The sequence below is a fragment of the Peromyscus californicus genome, unplaced genomic scaffold, assembly GCF_007827085.1.
Source record: "Peromyscus californicus insignis strain IS unplaced genomic scaffold, ASM782708v3 Scaffold_11__1_contigs__length_118956290, whole genome shotgun sequence".
Taxonomy (NCBI): domain Eukaryota; kingdom Metazoa; phylum Chordata; class Mammalia; order Rodentia; family Cricetidae; genus Peromyscus; species Peromyscus californicus.
Window position 1 is genome coordinate 72,325,536 of NW_026294402.1, and position 19,997 is coordinate 72,345,532.

General features: G+C 47.6%; 1 protein-coding gene across 1 annotated transcript in view; it reads right to left on the reverse strand.

Annotated features, from left to right (window-relative positions):
• The window catches only part of Lrrc1 (leucine rich repeat containing 1), a 119,517-nt gene extending 105,239 nt beyond the window's left edge, over positions 1-14,278 (reverse strand). Inside the window, exon 1 of the mRNA XM_052714925.1 lies at positions 13,877-14,278. Coding sequence (XP_052570885.1) covers positions 13,877-14,035 — 159 coding nt within the window. The 5' untranslated portion in view covers positions 14,036-14,278. The remainder of the gene's footprint in view (positions 1-13,876) is intronic.
• Positions 14,279-19,997: the final 5,719 nt, after the last annotated feature.

A 19,997-nucleotide genomic window follows, 5' to 3' on the forward strand; every position in this document is an offset into this window, starting at 1 on the left:
AACAGTTAGAGAAAACACTGGGCACACGTAACACGCCACAGTCCTAACCATTTCAGAATGAAGTTATGGAAAACAGAGACGTGTGAGTGTAACACACTATTAGGTAGGTCGAGTGGCTTTATTTGAATCCGAAACGTCCCCATGGGCTTGTGTTTGGGACACTTGTTCTGCATCCAGTGGGAAGATTTTTTGAATGCTGTAGAGCTTTTACAGTTAGAGCCTGGCTGGGAACAACAGATCACTGGGGTCAGGCCTATGAAGGGCATATCTTTGTTCCTGGTTCCAGCTTTCTCTGCTTCCTAGTCTTCACAATGCTCCCTCTACCATGAACCAACTCTATCCTGCCATCCCTGCCCCAGCAGAGTGAAATCCTGAAACCATGGGCCCAGCAAACCGTTGCTCCTCAAGCTGCATCTGCCAGGTATTTCTGTCACAGCAAATGCTGTGGGAGCTACTATAAAATATTCATTTTTAACCATGAATAGCACCCAATGGTAGTGAGAATATGCGCATTTCCAGAATGCACACTAGGACCCACTTTACAATACTGGCAGGCATGGTCAAGACTAAAGACTGTCTCAAGCCAACTTCTTGGTTTTATACTTTGCAAATAGGGACCAGTAACATAAGCACCAAATCAGCACAGGCAGAGCGTCACTCTGACATAGCAATGCTCATGATTCCTATCATTTTCTCTAACAAATGTGCTTTTACTTTAAAAATGTATAAGGACTCAACTGTTAGCTATCTCCTGAAGGTGAGAATTCCAGACCAAAGAATGGATGCCACTAATCTTTGAGAGATTATGCATGAATGAGCTCATTAATACTCAGTGACCTGATTCTGAAAATGATCTCTCAGCTCAGTGCTCTTTTTCTTAATGATGCAAAAATAGCCCAAACATCATGAGTCTCTTTGTTGCCCTTTACAGAACAGATGGGGAGTTCTGGCTCAGCAGGGACTTTTGATGTGTTTGACCTTGAGGCAGGAGGATCCAGTGGTTAACAGCTCCAACTCTTGAGAGACCCTGTCTTCTAATGCCAGCTCTGCTACTTAACAGTTGGATGGCAAATTGTCCGGGGTCTCTGTGTCCCAGTGTCCTCCCTCATCCGTAAGGAAGAGCTACTTACATGAAATGAGGACGTGGGTTTTATGAAATGTGTTAATCACAGGAAGATCTCAGAATAGACTGAGGCGCAGCGCCCAGAACACATTCAATATCATTGTAATTCCCATCACCAGGCTTCCCCTTCTTAATGCTAGGTCTCTTTAAAACTCCCACCATGACGCAGACACGCATCAGTTCCTATACAGCTACATTCACTTATCTAGTCCTCTGTACACCAGCAAGATCTCACACTTACCACATGCCATACACCAAAGGACGACAAGTGAACCCGTCACCTTGATTTCCCACTGCTACCCCATCCCATGCCGAGACTCTACAGCGCCAAGCTCATCCTCAGGCCTTCACTGGTCCCTCTGCTGTACTGGAGTTGCTTCCTGCCATGTCTTAGGACAAAAGTCAGTTTCCTGAAGGGGCCTTGTGAGAAACAGAAACCTCCAAAGACTTACTCTCTGCCGCATTCCCGTTTTGCAGCTTTTTTTTTTAACTTTCTTTTTATTTATTCTTTATGTCTTTCACATCATGCATCTCCATCCCATTCATTTCCCCATCCCTTCTATCCACCCTCTGTCCTTGCTTTTTTTTTTTTAAATCAGATGTTTGTACTTGCTTATCTGGCTTACCTGGAGTTACAGAAACACAGATTCTATCTGCCCTGCTGGAAAGAACAAAGCCTGACGCAAGGCCTGAACTCCATGAATACCTGGAGGGAAGAAGGGATGGTGCCAGAGGGCCTGTGAGAAAGCAGGGAAGGCCTATCCTCGCCCCACTCCTGAGCTGGGATGCCTCTGAAGTCAGGCACCAACATCCTGTCAGAGATGATCTTATCCTCAGGAGCACAGAGCTACAGGCGTTAAAACCATCTTGGGCTGACCCTGATCCATTGATATTCCCAATGATCTGGCCCTGAACCACAGTTCCCAAATATATTCTCTTGGTTATCAAGCCAACCTCAGGGAGTACCACCACCTCTGGCTTGTTTGAGCTAATTTACTAAAGACACAAAAAGCCTTAGCCAAATTCCCCAGTTCCTTGCAGCTTTAAAAGCTGAGAAAAGACAAACAGCCGACAGACAAGAAGCATTCAGTATTCAAAATGAGTGTGTGGGCTGGGGAGAGATGCGCAGGCGCACATGTGTGTGGAGGTATACGTGTTAACCAAGGGGAAAAAATCTGCTGATCTTTCTTCCTTAATTGACTCTGGGAATCAGCATCTGACCACAGAAAGATACTCATTTGGAAAAGCTTTGCCTGATTATCAAATCCTTGACCATAATAATTAAGCCTAGAGTTGTGGTTCCACTAACTCACTAAACAGCTCCTGAAGCATGTACGCAACGATGGCACTGCTCTCCCAAAGGTCTTCCCGGGTATCAACTTGTGAAATCAGCATCTGAGAAAGTCAGAACCCAAAAGGACCACACAACATCCACACCCTCCACCACTCATATAAGAGAACTGAGCAATGACAAGGACCTCGAGTCGTCTCCTGACCAGTGCTGCTTTTCCTCCATCCTCATGGACCCACACACACACAGGGACTGCTGACAGCCAAGCTTTCTGGTATAACCTTCAGTCTTCATTATACAGGCATAATCGAAACCCACTGTGTATGTGAGAGACAGAGACGGAGAGACGCAGACACAGAGACGGGAGTGACTGAGATCAGAGGACAACCCCCAAGTGTCAGCCCCTGCCTGCGGGCGGTCCTGTTTGAAACAGGTCTTGTTATTTCCTACTGCTGTGTGAGCCAGACTAGCTGGCCAGCGAGCGTCCCGAGATTCCCCTGCTCCCACCTCCCGTCTCCTGACAGAGGTTCACTAGGATTAGAGCTGCTGCGTGTGCCACCACTGTCAGGCTTGGGTGCTGAGCGCTTCCCTTTACCCACCGAGCTGGCTCTCCACCCCTCGAAACCCATCTTTAACTTCACTCGCTCCCCCAAAAAGGGCCACGAACTCCCTCGAGAACATCTTCCAAGTGTGTGGTTGACGTCTTCTATACGCTAGCCACTTCGACGAGCAGTAGAAGCAAACAAGAGGGGCGGAGGGGGTGGTGGGTGTGTTCCACCATCTGCTTTGAAGGAAAAGGGGATGTTCACAGTCAAGAGCAGTATCAGTGGACCCCACAGTCCACAGAGGAGAAAGAAGGCTACCCAGAAAAAGGCTTCTCCCGACCTCTGTCCCGTAGGATCAGAAGCAGTGGGGCAGGCGGGGCAGGGGGCGGGGAGGGGGTGTGTAGCAGCACAGATTCAGTCACTGATGTGGAGGCTCACAGTATGAAACAGTGCCGTGCATTACTGACTCGGGGCAGCTAACTGTCGTGCAGCACAGGTACAAGCTGCAAAAGGGGCAGGAGAAAGCAGATGACAAGAATTGCCAAACGTACCCTGCAAGTGCAGGGAGGCCGCTCTGGAGACACCACTCTTTACAGCTGTGTCTGAGATCACTCGGATGAAGTATTGAGAAAGGACTCAAAGACGACGACGGGAACAATGAAGGTCTTTGGGCTTCTAATACTAAACAATCAACATCGATAAGGCTAACACTGCATTGTCTTTTCCTGTCTGCCAGCCGCTGTTCTCCACATTGTACAGGTGTTAACACAGTTAATCTTCCCACAACTTTATGGGGTGGTGACTATCATTCCTTTCTTTCCAACGAAGATCAAGCTGAAGCCCAGGTTCAGCACAGATAAAGTTGTTTATGCGAAGTTTCACAACTTCAACAATCTCAGAACTGCCAGGCATACTTTCAAGTCAGAAATTCAGGCCTACACAGAGACCAGAGTGGAAGGGAGAGCCGGGTGGGCTGACTCACACAGTCATCACACCAAGTGGATACTCCAGCTCTGTGCTGCCAGACATCCTCCGTACACTGTCACCTCGCTCTGGGAACAGAACCGTGTCAACTCCGACTATCTTTTCTCCTAACACAGTATTGTGTCACCTTGCAAACGTCAGCTGTCTGCAGTGCCCTGTCCACTGAGCACAGATGCTGAGAAAGCCAGCGCCATGAACTCTTCTGAAGGCACACAGCGGGACACTTAACTCCATTAGGAATTCCAGAATGCTACCCACCCTTCTTTCCCTAAGTACAGATGTCTGGCTCCTTAAAGACAAGCATTACATGCTAGTCTCCCAAAGATCTGACATAGACATCTGACCAACCTATCCAGAGCCTACCCAGGGCTCTTCTGGAAGAGACTCTCCTGCTGGGAGAGAAACTGGAAGTAATTATTCCTTAAATAATTCATTTTAAAGACATATTTGCCCAAGCATACAATATCGTCTGTACCAGCACATTTAAACCAGCATGGTTTGTCACTGAAAAGAATGAGAAACAATTTAAATACCTAACAGTAGGAGAACAATTTTTTAAGATGATGATGTAAAGTTCAACTGAAAGCTACATTGATGTTAACCTAAAATACATACTGATATGGAAAATGCCCAAGATACAGTGTGAAAGCAGAAAAGGGCCCAGTGAAGCTATTCATGGAGGAGAAGTCCTTTTGTTTAAATGGTAATACACAGACACGTAGGAAGAGAAAACAAATCCGTGATTTTCTTTCTTCTTCCTCTTTTTCTTTTTGATGTTGTTGTTTTTTAATACACTGCCTTTCTGTGTAACACAGGCTAGCTAAACTCCCAAACCTCCTAGCCCAGCCTCCCAAGTACTGGTCTTATAGGCACACTGCTGTGGCAAGGCAAGAATACCTTGTTTTAAGAGCGGATGTTTGGGGCTAGAGAGGTGGCTCAGTGGTTAAAAACACTTGCTGCTCTTCCAGGAGACCTGGGTTTAATTTCCACCACCCAAATGTTGGTTCACGACCACGTACACAGATACAAATGCAAGCAGAACACCCATCCAAGACAAGGGGAGGGTTTTCACCATAAGGAAGTGATGAGGAAGTGAGTCAATAGGTGTGTTGACGAGTCTGTATTCATCATTCTATGATGTATGCACGAACTGCAATACCACCCTGTGCTCCAAAACTTAGCTGTCATTATTCATTCTCTAAAAATATGTTTAAAGAAAAAGAAAACAGCTAATGGGTGATACGACAAGAGACATGGGTTTCTTCTTTTCTTTTTTTTTAAGTTATTTCAAGCATCCAACACAAATCAATCTTATCAGAAAAGCAAAACAAGTTGACACCGCGGCCTACGCTCAGCCATAGTAACAGCTTGGAGACAGAGGTGTGTAGCCAGCATTTTCGAATCAAGCCAAACAGCCTGAACTCACATCACATCCTGAATGGTCTGGAAACCACATCTGGCCTTCACAACTGCCCATCTAAGCTGGAGCCCTTACCCTCCACCCCAAGTTTAAGTTAATTATGTTTTCCAAAGAAGCGGGTGTGAACTGTGGCAAGAAGGGGCCACGGAAGCCCCATCTAGCCAAACCATCAAAAAATCATCCAGACTACTCCATAATTAGGTATAAAACCTCCTCTCACCCAAATGAGGCAAATCCATTCCTTGAGGTTCCTACAAACAAAAATACATCCCCACCCCACCCCACCCCACCCCCAAATGTGTCAAATCTCTAGTGTCTAGAAATTTTACCTTCATAACTAAAGTCTTTAACAATGATCAGGGCAAACTTTCGTCAAGGACACCAGGGTATTTTAAACTACACAAACACACACACACACACACACACACACACACACACACACACACACACACATATACACACACACACATACACACACACACACACACACACACACACACACACACACACACACACCATTAGATCTTCTAAAATGGCACATGCAACAGTAAATTACCAGGCCTGTCCACTAAATTACACCTAAGAGAGAGTTAATGGCCATCCAGAAGCTCCTTCTGTGCACTTACCAAGGCCTGACCCATGATTTCATCACCCGTCTTCATGCAGCTCTTGAGGCAGAAGATGTGCATACTTCTTCTAGCCCTGCACTTGGAATGGAGGCCTACAACTGTCAAACTTGCTCTTGACCTCCATGAACACAATGAGAAAGTCGACTGCAGCCCTCCTCACTGCCCATCATCACACTGCAGCCCTCCTCAGCTGCCCATCATCACACACTGCAGCCCTCCTCAGCTGCCATCATCACACACTGCAGCCCTCCTCAGCTGCCCATCATCACACACTGCAGCCCTCCTCAGCTGCCCATCATCACACACTGCAGCCCTCCTCAGCTGCCCATCATCACACACTGCAGCCCTCCTCAGCTGCCATCATCACACACTGCAGCCCTCCTCAGCTGCCCATCATCACACACTGCAGCCCTCCTCAGCTGCCATCATCACACACTGCAGCCCTCCTCAGCTGCCCATCATCACACTGCAGCCCTCCTCAGCTGCCCATCATCACACACTGCAGCCCTCCTCAGCTGCCCATCATCACACACTGCAGCCCTCCTCAGCTGCCCATCATCACACACTGCAGCCCTCCTCAGCTGCCCATCATCACACACTGCAGCCCTCCTCAGCTGCCCATCATCACACTGCAGCCCTCCTCAGCTGCCCATCATCACACACTGCAGCCCTCCTCAGCTGCCCATCATCACACACTGCAGCCCTCCTCAGCTGCCCATCATCACACACTGCAGCCCTCCTCAGCTGCCCATCATCACACACTGCAGCCCTCCTCAGCTGCCCATCATCACACTACAGCCCTCCTCAGCTGCCCATCATCACACTGCAGCCCTCCTCAGCTGCCCATCATCACACTGCAGGCCTCCTCAGCTGCCCATCATCACACACTGCAGCCCTCCTCAGCTGCCCATCATCACACTGCAGCCCTCCTCAGCTGCCCATCATCACACACTGCAGCCCTCCTCAGCTGCCCATCATCACACACTGCAGCCCTCCTCAGCTGCCCATCATCACACACTGCAGCCCTCCTCAGCTGCCCATCATCACACACTGCAGCCCTCCTCAGCTGCCATCATCACACACTGCAGCCCTCCTCAGCTGCCCATCATCACACTGCAGCCCTCCTCAGCTGCCCATCATCACACACTGCAGCCCTCCTCAGTTGCCCATCATCACACACTGCAGCCCTCCTCAGCTGCCCATCATCACACACTGCAGCCCTCCTCAGCTGCCCATCATCACACACTGCAGCCCTCCTCAGCTGCCCATCATCACACTGCAGCCCTCCTCAGCTGCCCATCATCACACTGCAGCCCTCCTCAGCTGCCCATCATCACACACTGCAGCCCTCCTCAGCTGCCCATCATCACACACTGCAGCCCTCCTCAGCTGCCCATCATCACACACTGCAGCCCTCCTCACTGCCCATCATCACACTGCAGCCCTCCTCAGCTGCCCATCATCACACACTGCAGCCCTCCTCACTGCCCATCATCACACTGCAGCCCTCCTCAGCTGCCCATCATCACACTGCAGCCCTCCTCAGCTGCCCATCATCACACTGCAGCCCTCCTCAGCTGCCCATCATCACACACTGCAGCCCTCCTCAGCTGCCCATCATCACACTGCAGCCCTCCTCACTGCCCATCATCACACTGCAGCCCTCCTCAGCTGCCCATCATCACACACTGCAGCCCTCCTCAGCTGCCCATCATCACACTGCAGCCCTCCTCAGCTGCCCATCATCACACACTGCAGCCCTCCTCAGCTGCCATCATCACACACTGCAGCCCTCCTCAGCTGCCCATCATCACACACTGCAGCCCTCCTCAGCTGCCATCATCACACTGCAGCCCTCCCTTCTATTCTAGTGACTGTCACCACTGGTACTGCTGACATTCTATAAAGTCAGCAGTGTCTTAAGCCCCGAATTTCAAGTCTATTAAAAGTTCATGACATATACAGATGTATTCACATCTATACATATATAGATGTGCTCATGTTTCTCAGAAAAATAGAGCCCACAGAGTTACCATGGGCACAATGGGTACACTTTTATAAACATGATAGCCACATTTACCTGAAAATAGAAAAAGATACACAAATTCTCCCTACCCATGGCACATCTGGCTGGCCATTTTCCTCCCAAGGAAAAGCCTACATACAGAACTCACAATGTTTCAGTTGAAAGCAGGCACCCTACATTCAAGGAAAACCTATCAACAAAAGTCAAACCCCAAGTGGGTCAGTGCTGTGGGATTCTCTTTCTGTATGCTGTGAATATGTGTTGCTCTGATTAGTTGATAATTAAAGCTGTATTGGCCTATGGCAAGGCATCTCAGAGGCAGGCAGGAAATACAAGCAGAGATACAGAGAGAAAAAAGGGAAGAGACGCAAACCAGCCACCCAAGGAGCAACATATAATGGGACGCAGGTAAAGCCACGGAACATGTGGTGATAATACAGATCAATAGTTATGGCTTAATTTAAGATATAAGAGCTAGCTAGCAAGAGGTCTGCCATAGACCATACAGTTTGTAAATAACATAAGCTTCTATGCGTTTACTTGGGTCTGAGCAGCTGCAGGACCAGGCAGGCCACAAGAAAACTTTCAAATACAGGTCACATGACACAAGGTGATACAGTAGACTAAGAACTCCCAAGAGTGACAGTCACAGAGCCATGTCCCTATTCTTCCTACAAGTACACCATCATTCCTCTGGCTACACCACGTAAGGGCTCCCAACCCATCCCAATATGATGCTCTATATCCCCAGAAATCACCTTCCTAAGACAAAAACTCAGCTACACAGTACCTAAGATGCCCACTATCAGCCTCCTCTGCCAGCAGGGCGGAGTTCAATGCTACTGTAGTACGGCTCCTGGCCTTCACCACTCAGGTGACCCCCTCAATCTCCACACCTGGAACAAGACACAATGCACTTCTTCCCTCCTCTTCGCCTCTTCTGAATCACCTCCTCTAAAACCTCTCTCATTTCCCCCAAAGTATAAAACTCCTCAAAGCGCTAGCAGCCTCTTATAGTGGCTTCTAAATGTCCCCACTGCCAGCCTCTCCCCCACCAGTAGGTCACAGGTGGTGGAGGGGGGGCGTCCACATGTTCCCATGCCTCTTAAGTTTCTTAAGTCTTTTTCTACTTTTGAAAACCTGAAATTATAATGGCTAAAATGGTCTGTCATACGGCGTAAGAAAAACGGTTTGTGTGAAGAACCAACTACGAAGTAAGGGGTGGCTATAATAATTCTGTCACAGATACTATGTAACCTGGGGAAATGACAACCTCTCTAGCTTGGTTTTCTCACCTTTAAGTGTAGGGAATGAGGAAATCTATGGGGAAGGTGTGAACCGACAGAGAAAACAATCAGGAAGCAATTAAGGCTCAACTGTACAGTAACAACAGGATGTCTGAGAAATGAACTGTTTCTCTAACTTGATAAGTGTGTGGATCAGTAGGGAAAATATCTCTTTCGATCCTCTTTGCTGTAAACACTCACGTTCCTTAAATGTGTAACTGGTCTTTCATTGAATAATTGAGTTACTTTTATTATACACTCATTTAAGTATATAGGTGTGTCATCCCTATGCCTTAGCTCTTCTTACGTAACTATAAAGTAGAGCAATTCCAAAAATCCAATAAAGACAAGAGAGGAGACCTCAACAGTAACTTGATATCACAGAGCAATTACGTAACTTTGCAGATGATACCCTATTAGCCAGGTACAGGTGGGTTTTAATTCTGAATAACTACACCACAGAGGCGGGTCCCCTTCCTGCTCTTCATTTCTCTGATGAAGTACAGCAGACTCTCTGCTCTTCCGAAGTCAGTCATCACCTGACTCTCACACAGCCAAGTCTACTCTTTCCCCATTAGCTAATAAAAGGAGTGCTCAGAAGGCTAGGCAATAATTACTCATTTATAAAGCCATCAAAACATCACAGGGTGTGTGATTTTTTTTAATTGCTGGAAATAATATCAAAACTTTAATTTGGGTTTAACAAACCTGGGAACACCATAATAATAAGTTCTTGCCACAGTATTCAGAAAGATCTTCATTTGCACTGATCTCAACCCTCAGACTTGGGCTATAACGTAAGCAGTGTTTTAACACGTGCAGAATTAAGGCTGGAGGAGAGCATCCAAGACACAGAATTCTGTCTTGAACGATCTAAAATCCCAACATGTGGACCCCACTGTCCCTTCATGACAAGATACAGAGAGCCTTGGTAAAAGAGAACCAAAATGCAATATGAAAGCAGGTGAAGCCAAGGAGGTGGGTACAAGAAACTGAGAGGAAAGATGACATTTTAAGAAAAAAACAACAGACTGTGATGACAAGATGCGGGGGAGGTCTATCAAAGTTAAATGCATGGACCTTGGGAACAGGAAAAAAATGGCTGCCCCATCCCTGAGAAATGGAACTGTAAGGAGAAAAACCACTTCCAAAGAAAAGACTTAACTGAAACATGGCTAACTTCTTCTAAACGGGGATGACAGCCCCTTGCGGAAGGTGCTGAAATTGAACTCATAGTCATGGCAAATGTTCATAATATATAAGAATTATTTCAAAGATGGTCAGAGATGGTGCAGAAGAAATGGAGGACAAAACCTTCCAAGGAAAGACAAGTGATTTTGAAAGGGGCTGACTAGTTTCAACAGCCTAATAAGTCAGGCCACAGGAAAGGGAATTATGATGGCCAAGGTAAGGCAGCCTTCTGATGTCAACACGCAAGGAGTCATTAATGCAACAGCACTTGAGGGCCCACAGTGTACCACACTGTGGCCTAGGTTCACATGAACACCCCTGCCCTTACGGACATAGTGATTTCATCGGGTAGACATACAAGGAACACGTAAGCATAAAATGGTTTGAACTTAGGTCACGGTAAGTGCTCTAGAACTAGAAAACAAATAAGTTAGGGTATGAGAAAGAATGATGAGTGTTGGAAACACTTTCATCGGGCAATCAACAAAAGATTAGCAAAAGGCAAAGAGGAGACAACAGAAAACTCTAGAAGAGTAACTGTTTATTGAGCAAGACCTCCTGGGCACAAGGGTAAGGGTCTCTGCTTATGGGAGAGAACAAAAGCATGCAGGCACTTTGAGGAGGCAAAAGTGAGCCTGTCTTAGGACAGACACCTAAAGAATCTAGGTGCAGGGACAGGTGGAGGAGGAGGCAGCAGACAGACGGAATGACGGTCACCCAAGCAGAGCCAAGCTCAAGATGAGGGCCCTGACCCTCTGCCTGCACTGCTGAGAAGCCACCACAGAGCAGAACCGCTTCTGAGGTCGATGAGCTAAGTGACCAACATGTCTGTGGCTGGTGAGCAGGCTGATGAAGTGAGGTACACGCTCCACCCCACAGTCACAACATCTGTATTTAAGTCATCAGCCTCTCCACAGGGCTGGGATCAGCTCGTAAGAATCATAGCTTCTTTAATCTCTAGATTCCTAGTAACTAGTAAGTAATGGTACTTCAATAAATGTTTAACAAGGCCAAGTTTAAATCACATGACTCAAAGGGGAGGGACCGAATAGCTAAAGGTTTGATGGATGTGAGAAACAGGAGAGGCCAGACTCCTCCTCCACGTTCAGTGTGACTGCAGTGGTCTGACACTTCAATAAATGGGGGAGGCCAGAGACTGCATCTCATAAGGCGCAGGGCCCTGAGGAAAATCACCGCAATTCCCGGACTCAATTTGTAAATGAAAATGCTCAAGCAAATGAGAGGCTGCCGGCCTTTCAGTGGAGCGTAGGTGTCTATCATTATCCCAAAGCCTGTTGCCCAGGTAGAGGGCGCAGGCCTCCCGTTGGGCTGTGCTCCCAAATTGTAGGCCATAAAACATGCAGCTGGTATGGCCACCACACTAAGGACCTTTGAAGCTTTCCATCGAGAGTAGTGACACAGTGGTGAGGAGACAGGAGTTGGAGTTTGGGGACAGAAAGCAATAGTAATGGGTTACACAGATCTCAAACATGAACAACGGCCAGCCCAAGGAAAAGCTGAGTGAAACAAACAGGCTCTTAAGGTGGTCGTTCCTGTCTGGCATGTACAAACCCAACGGTCAGGGTGAAACATGACAGAGAGAAACCCATTTTACAGGACCTCGACTTAAGGCTGTGAGAGCAATACTTGTCAATAAACAAGGCCATCCTTTGGTTTTGAAATGTTTATTTACTGTATTTACAGAATGCCATCAGACTGCATTTTGAGCCTCTGAGTTGTCGTTGACCACCTGTAGAAATACCTGACACGTCCACAACTCTCAATCTCCTATGCCAAGCAAGATTCTCCAGCATTACAGGAAATCTCACAAACTGCAGAAGGGAATGAAAAGCCAACCCCAAGAAAGCTTCCCATGCCACAATAAAACACAAATAAATAGTACAGAAAGCACTGCAAAGTTTATAGTCAAGAGCTTTTTACTAAGTCTTTTAATAACTGCATCTCAAATCCCTTGAAAAGCATTAAGTAACATTTGCTACGTTTCAAAAATTAAACAACTTAAAGCAGTGAGCTTACTATTTAAGTAAAACATAGCGAAGCTAAAAAACCAGACCGTGTGTTTGAAAATGCCTGCAAAATAATACATGCCTGAGGGAACTGGATGGTTTTCCTACTGAATTAAATTAGGGGAGGGGGGGTGCTCTGATCCTAGTGAGGGGTAATCTTCGTGATTACACAGAGGCAGCCATGGGAACCAAGGAAAGTTAATTCAAGAGGAACATCACTTGAGATGGTGAGAAAAACTCTTGTCAGCGCTGAAGATCGTTATCTGTCCGTGTTCCAACAAACCGAAACATCTGACCAGAGCGTCTTTGAAAATGACAGGGCATAAGCGTTACCAAAGGACAAACAAGGTATTTGCATTCCAAGGCTCCGGTCTTTAGGCTCTCTCCCCGCCCCCCAGCAGTCTTCCATTTCCTGAACCCTTGGATTGCCACAGGCTTACTGCCTACATACACCTGGGTTTAACAGTTAAAACTAAAGTCCTGAGGCAAATTCAAGGGTTAAAAGTTCAGCATCTACCCCTGCCCCGACCCTCCTAAAAGCACAATCAGCATCTGTCACTGGACAAGTTCGGCCCGGCAGATGATTAATTTTCGTAAACAACTCTGAATAGGTACGGCATCAGTGAGAGAGAGGGACAGACCCCAGCGAGCTCTGCGGTGGCTCAGGGGGAGGCAGCGCAGGGCTGACTCGCAGCGGGAGCCACTGCGGACATTGATGGCAGTTCCAACCACGCAACAGGTCCACGCACGCAGTGCCCCAGCGGCGGGCACCTGGGCACCAGCACCAGCTCTCCTCCTGCCCAGCACCCCAATGCCGCCATGGGGCCACTGGAGCCGACAAAGCGCCATCTCTCCAGGGCACAGCCCACAAAGATAAGGCCAGGAGCACATTCCTTACAGATGCCAAGATACTGAGGCTTACTTGCACGCTGCCAGGTCCCAATGTCCTCTGGGACCTGCTTTTAGCCCCAAGAGAGGCGCTCTGGGCCACCGGCCCGGGAACTGGCGGCTAGCCGATCGGCCCCGGGGCCGTATGGTCGCCCCCAGCTGGGAACAGTGTGAGCTACCTGGCTTCTCAGCTAACCCGCGTTAGCTCCCAGACGTGGATCTGAGCTACTTTAATGGACCAGAACCTTTCTCCCCTCGCCAAGTAACTACTTGTTAAATACCAAGTCTTTCGGCATAAACGAAAAAAAAGAACTTTTATTGGAGGATGGGGTTGGGGAAGCAAGGAGGGAATAGGGGCGGCTGGGTGCAGTGGTGGTTCCCCCGCTGGCCACGGTCAGCCGAAGCGAAGCAGTGGGCGGCGGAGCGCGCGGACCGGGCCGCCGCGCCAGGTGAGGCAGGCACTCACCTCGGGGAGCTCCCGGAGCTGGTTGGCGTCCAGCAGCAGCTCCTCCAGGCTGCGGGCATAGCGGTAAATCTCCTCGGGGACGTAGACCAGCGAGCAGTGGCGCTTGTCGATGGCCTCCACATGACGGTTGCACCGCCACAGGGGAATGCAGTGGAACATCGCCGCCCCCGCCGCCGCCGCCGCCGCCGCCGCCGGAGCCGTGTCCCGAGCCGCGGAGCCCGGGGCTCGGAGCCCGCTCCGCCCGGCCGCCCCGCTGCTCCCCACCCGTGGCCCGCTCTGCGCTCGTTGCCGGCCCCAGGCTCGCTCGCGCCTCGCAAGGGCTCCACGGTCCCGAACGCCCGGAGGAAGCCACGAGAACCCTCGCCCGCGTCCCGCGCCTTCGCCGCGGCCCGAGCGTCCCCTCCCACCTCCCCCACCGCGGCGCTCCGCTTCCTACTCGCGGCTGCCGCGCACCGGGCATGCGCACACGGCCGCACGCGGAGGGCGTGTCCCGGCCGGGGATGCTCCGCTCCGGGTTTTCCTGGAGACTCAGCTCCCCGGGAGGGTCGGGGAATCGGGGTGCCTGCGGGCCCCCTCCTCGCGGGGATTTGCCTCCCCGCTTGGGACTCTGGAGGGAGCCGCGCTCCAAAATGGACCGGAGGAGGGCAGGGACCGAAGGCCAGAGGGAGCCGAACAACTTCCGAGTTTTAGTTTTACTCACCGTGCCTCTCCTTCTCGCTCCCCTTCCCCAAAACAACTTTCTCTTCCGGGGTCAGGAAGTACCGCCCCGCCGCTTACCTTGAGCCCGGGGTAGCGCTGGGACCCATTCTGGCTTTCCGACCCCCCAGCCCCCCTTGTGCCCTGCGTCTGCTCACACTCTGTATGTCCTGAGAGCATCTTCAGTAAGTAGGGTTTATCTGAGATGTAAGCGTCACCCCTTTCCTGGTGCCACCAAAAGCATAGGTGTCAGAGTCTTCAAAATCTTCTAAAAGATGCTCCGGGAAGAAAGGAGATGGCAAAGGAGCACTTCTGGGCCAGTTCTCCCTCGGCCAAGTGTGCCTTGGGGCCTAACGTGGGCTGAAGAAGTACAGAAGGGACCGGTCCAGGTCAGATGAGCCTCCTGCACCTGGCTCTTGTGTTTCTTCGAGGACAGCACCCTGCTCCATACAAGGGGGAGATCGCAAACCAAGTAATAGATTTGGGGGTGAGGAGCACGACTCTTTCTTTGCCCCTGACACGTTTCCATTACCATGGCCAAGACACTTGAACCATCCGTCCCTTTTCTCCTGTTGTTCACCAGTCAGGATCTCAGAATAACCAAAGACACTCCTTCACAAACAGTTGTTGATCCGGTCTAGGGCAAACACAGTAACAATGGACTGTTTAAAGAGTCTCCTCTGACTCCCCAACCAGCAGCAGCGGAAGCCCTGTGCTCCCGCAGCTCAAATCCGGAGAAGACTGCAAATTGAGCATGCTTAGTGACCAAGGCAAAGATTGCTCTGAACCCTTTTTAACTGTCTCTTCAGTACTTCTAATTGTACAGGGTACTTTGCCCAAGTGGAGAGGGGAAGGGACGCCAAGCCATCGCATCTCTATCAGGCGGGCCTCTAAATTAAAGAGGGGAGAAATTCAGCTTTTATGTCTACCTCGGGATTACCACCTAGGCCTGCTAGTTACAGCCAGTGCCTACCTAATTCCTGCCGCTCTGCCGCTTCTCCGTTTCTGCTGACTTGATTCCTGCATTCTTGAGGAGGACTTTGAGCCTCCACTCCTCCTTCATTCTTGCATTCCAGAAGCATGTATAAAGCCCATTTTCTGCCACCTCCCTTGGAAAAATTTGGTTTCTGATTGAGACATCCAAGAAAATACCTCATTAACTTTGCGGGCTTTCCAACTGCTTTTTTTAAAAAAATTATAGAAAGCTGACCTACTCAGTTTAATGTTGATTTTTCAGAGATATTCACACTAGATTATTTATGATAAATGTATTTTTAAAATATGGCTGGTCTTTTAAGAATTCCAACCTGAATAAGCGTTCTTACCCTTTTTTGTGTTGTGATCACGTATCATCTTATTCCCAAAGACATCGTGGCCTTTTGAACAGCGGATACTCTCACCAGCTTGGCAGGTCTTGAAAACTACCGCGGTCCACATGACTTAACTGCCAGGTTTGTGTTCAGTTAACTCTGAGTTCTAATTAGTTTTCCATTGCTGTTACACCATGACAAAAAGTGACTTAGGGAGGAAACAGTTTGTTTGGCTTACATTTCCGGATCACAGTCCATCTTTGAGGTAAGTGATAGCAGGAACTCAAGCAGGACAGGAACCTGGAGATAGGAACGGAAGCAAAGGCCCTGGAGAAAGGCTGCCTACTGACTTATTCAGCTTCCTTTTTTATACAACCCCGGACCACCTGTGTAGGGATGGTACCAACCACAGTGGGTCCTCCTGCATTAGTCTTCAATCACGAAAATGCCTTACAGTTAGTTAACCAGCACCAGGAGATGGTGTATTTAGCTTGCATGACAGGATCACAATCCATCATTGGGGTAAGCGAGAGCAGGAACTGAGAGCAGGAACTGAACCAAAGGAGAAATAATGGCTTTGTTTCCGTGTCTTAGTGACATGCTTTCTTTTATAACTTGGAACTACCTGCCCACTGTGGATGTATAATTCAGGATAGTTTACTGCGTAACAACAGATAAGAAATGTGCACATTATTCACCAGACGCATGCTAGACGCTAGAAATGCAACAAAGAACAAGACAGCCCTTACCACCAAGAGAATGAAAACGGCTCGATTAATGGTTTGTTATTTTAATTCCTAACTTTTTTGTAGAATGGTATAATCATTACGTTTTCAAACTACAAATCCAAGGTGGCAGCTGGTAAGATGGAGATGACTGGGAATTCAGAAATCCAGACATGTAAATTTTTAAAATGGGAGTGAGATACCACCATCTAGCTATTGGAGTTAAAAAATAAATCAATGGGAGGCATCCAGGCAGTGGGACCGGGTCCTGTGCTCATTGCATGAGTTGGCTGTTTGAAACCTGGGGCTTATGCAGGGTCGCTTGGCTCGGCCTGGGAAGAGGGGACTGGAGCTGCCTGGACTGTGTCTACCAGGTTGATATCAGGCCTCGGGGGAGGCTTTGCCCTGGAGGAGGTGGGAATGGGGGCCGGGATGGGGGGAGAACAAGGGAATCCGTGGCTGATATGTAGAACTGAATTGTATTGCAAAATAAATAAATAAATAAATGAATAACACTCATAATCCTATGTAATTGAAGATACAGAGTAACAGGAACTCGGGCATTACTGACAAGAAGGAAAATATTGAAACCACTATGCAAAATAATTAGAAGTTTCTCTTATGTCTGCCCTAATGATGCAGCCATTCCACTCCATGGTATATACACACAAAAAAGCTGGTGTAAGTTATTTGTCATTACCAATGGCAGTTTTGCAAATATTAGTCAAAACATTGAAACAACTAAATATTAATCAAAAGATTAAAAAGGTAGCCCATAGAAATGATAGACTAGAACTCAATGCTAAGAGGAAATAAGCTACAAAAACATGTTAACAAATAAATGTATCTCAAAAAAAATATGTCCACAAAAGAACCCACAAGCAAGCTGGGCACACACCTTTAATCCCAGCACTTGGGAGCCAGAGGCAGGCAGATATCTGTGAGTTCAAGGCCAGCCTGGTCCACAAGTACAAAGAGAGTTCCAAGACGGCTAGGGTTGCTCCGAAGTAAAACCCTATCTCAAAAAAACAAAAAACAAGCCGGGCGGTGGTGGCGCATGCCTTTAATCCCAGCACTCGGGAGGCAGAGGCCGGCGGATCTCTGTGAGTTCGAGGCCAGCCTGGGCTACCAAGTGAGTTCCAGGAAAGGCGCAAAGCTACACAGAGAAACCCTGTCTCAAAAAACCAAAAAAAAAAAAACAAAAACAAAAAACAAAACAAACAGAAAAGGCCATATACAACAAAGTACAGATGATACTATGTAACATATATAAAATGTAACATGTAAAATTCTAAACAGTGAAAACTGATATAAAATGATACAGTCTAAATCAGTGGCTGCATGCAGCCTGTTTGTATGGAAATGGAAGAGGGTATAAATGGCAAATGACTTGATAGATTTGGGGAAGTGGTGGAACTATTTATTTCAGTGGTAGTTATATACATGTGTGCATTTGTTAAACTCATAAAACAATCAACTTAAAATAGCTAAATTTAACTATACAAAATTTATATGTGAGTGTTTAATTTTTTTTAATAAGAGACTGGCAAGATGGCTCAGTGGGTACAAGCACTTACCACATACACAAGCTTGAGGACCTGAATTTGGCTGCCCGGCACAAATATAAAAGCCAAGCGTGGCTGCATGAGTCTCTAACCCCCCAGCTATCCAAAAAAAAAAAAAAACCAGCAAGCTCCAGGTTCAGTAACAGATCCTGTCTCAAGATGGTAAAGAAGAACAAGAGAACAGGACAGCTGATACCCTCTCCTAGCCTCCTCAAACAGGAATGCCAGGATACATACACACACACACACACACACACACACACACACACACACACACACACATAAAATATAGGTAAATGAATCCTACAGACAGTTGTAAATTAAAGCCAAGGCTAGGAATCACATCCCGGTAAGTGGCTACCAATTATCTGCCATATGTCATGCACTGGGTTACTTTTCTGGGAAACAAAGGGAGTGGCAGAACTTGGAGTCTTCCTGGGGGAAAGCTATTGTCAAGGGAATGATATCAAGATATAAACTATAATGGGATAAAGGTTCTTTTTTCTAATCTAGAAAATTTATCAAGAGCCTGAACTTTTCATCTTGTAAAGGAATATAGGAGTGACCCACTGACAGATATCAATGAGCTAATCAAATCATATGCAAAGCTGGGCACTGAAAAACCAGCTCAATTTGTGTAAAAACCCAGGGTAGTTTTAATAAATGAAACTCTCAGACTTTAATCATGCTTCCCAGATTTAAATTTAAGAATGTTTTTTGCAAAGATGTTTAGAATACAAGACAAGGATACATTCAAACTATTCAGAAACCTGAGAACCTATAGAATTCCATAAATAAGTAATTTAGAATTCAACAATCCTTATAATCAGAAGCAAGGCCACTACCTTGTCTCTTATTTCCAATTAGTGCTCCTCCTCCTTTTATAGAAATCACACGTGTGTACATGTATGAGTGTGCTCATGCACACACACACTTGAGCTTGACAGTTTAGGTTTACCTGTTGAGGCATCACCCTGGTACCTTCCTTTGCTTTTCCCTTAAAGCGTGTATCACATCTACACTCAAGATAGTCCTGAAACGGTTGGGTTTGTGTTCAGTGTTTCAGTTTTTGTTTATTGTTGATGCTCTCCGACCCTTGTCCTTCCCTCGTAGAACAGCTTCCTCTGGGTGGAAACGTTCCCTTCAAGTGGACAAGGAAGCTGTAAACAAACATGACATGTCTGGGAAGAGAAAGCTAGGAACATCCTTGTAGCCCTCTAAACAGATGTATAGACGCAGCAGACCACTGCTGGGAGGGAGACCTGCCAGCCAGACTGCTCAGAGAGCTTTCTGAGAACTTTCGATTTGCTTGCAAGATGTACAGAGCTCCAGGGCTACGGCTTTCATGAGCTGTCACGAGTACCGGGGTGGGCTTTTGGAGGAAGCAGCTGCTTACAAGTCATCCCTGCTCCTAGAAGTAACCTCCCACCCATACTCCTGTTAGTAACCCCAGTAAAAAACTCACTGTATCTCCAAGTTGGACTTTGGTACTACTGTTACTTTGATTTGCTCTGGGTTCCCTTTCTGGGGTGAATAGACCTGGTTGTTGTGTCTCCCTGGCATAATCTCTTTTCCTGTTATCTTTTGATTATATTTTCAAATTCTGTTCTGTGACATCTACTAGTGATAGTGGTTGCTCTAGTGAACAGAGTGTACATCATTACATTTTCACAGTCAGGCTGACATATCAGCAGAAATTGTTGGTCCCTTTTAAAGGGGTGCCTCTTGTAAGGAGAAGCAAATGGCTTGAAAATGACGCTCCCTGCACATCCAGAAAGCAAGCCATGCCTTTCACTGAGGGGAAAAAAGATCCCAGATGGCACCC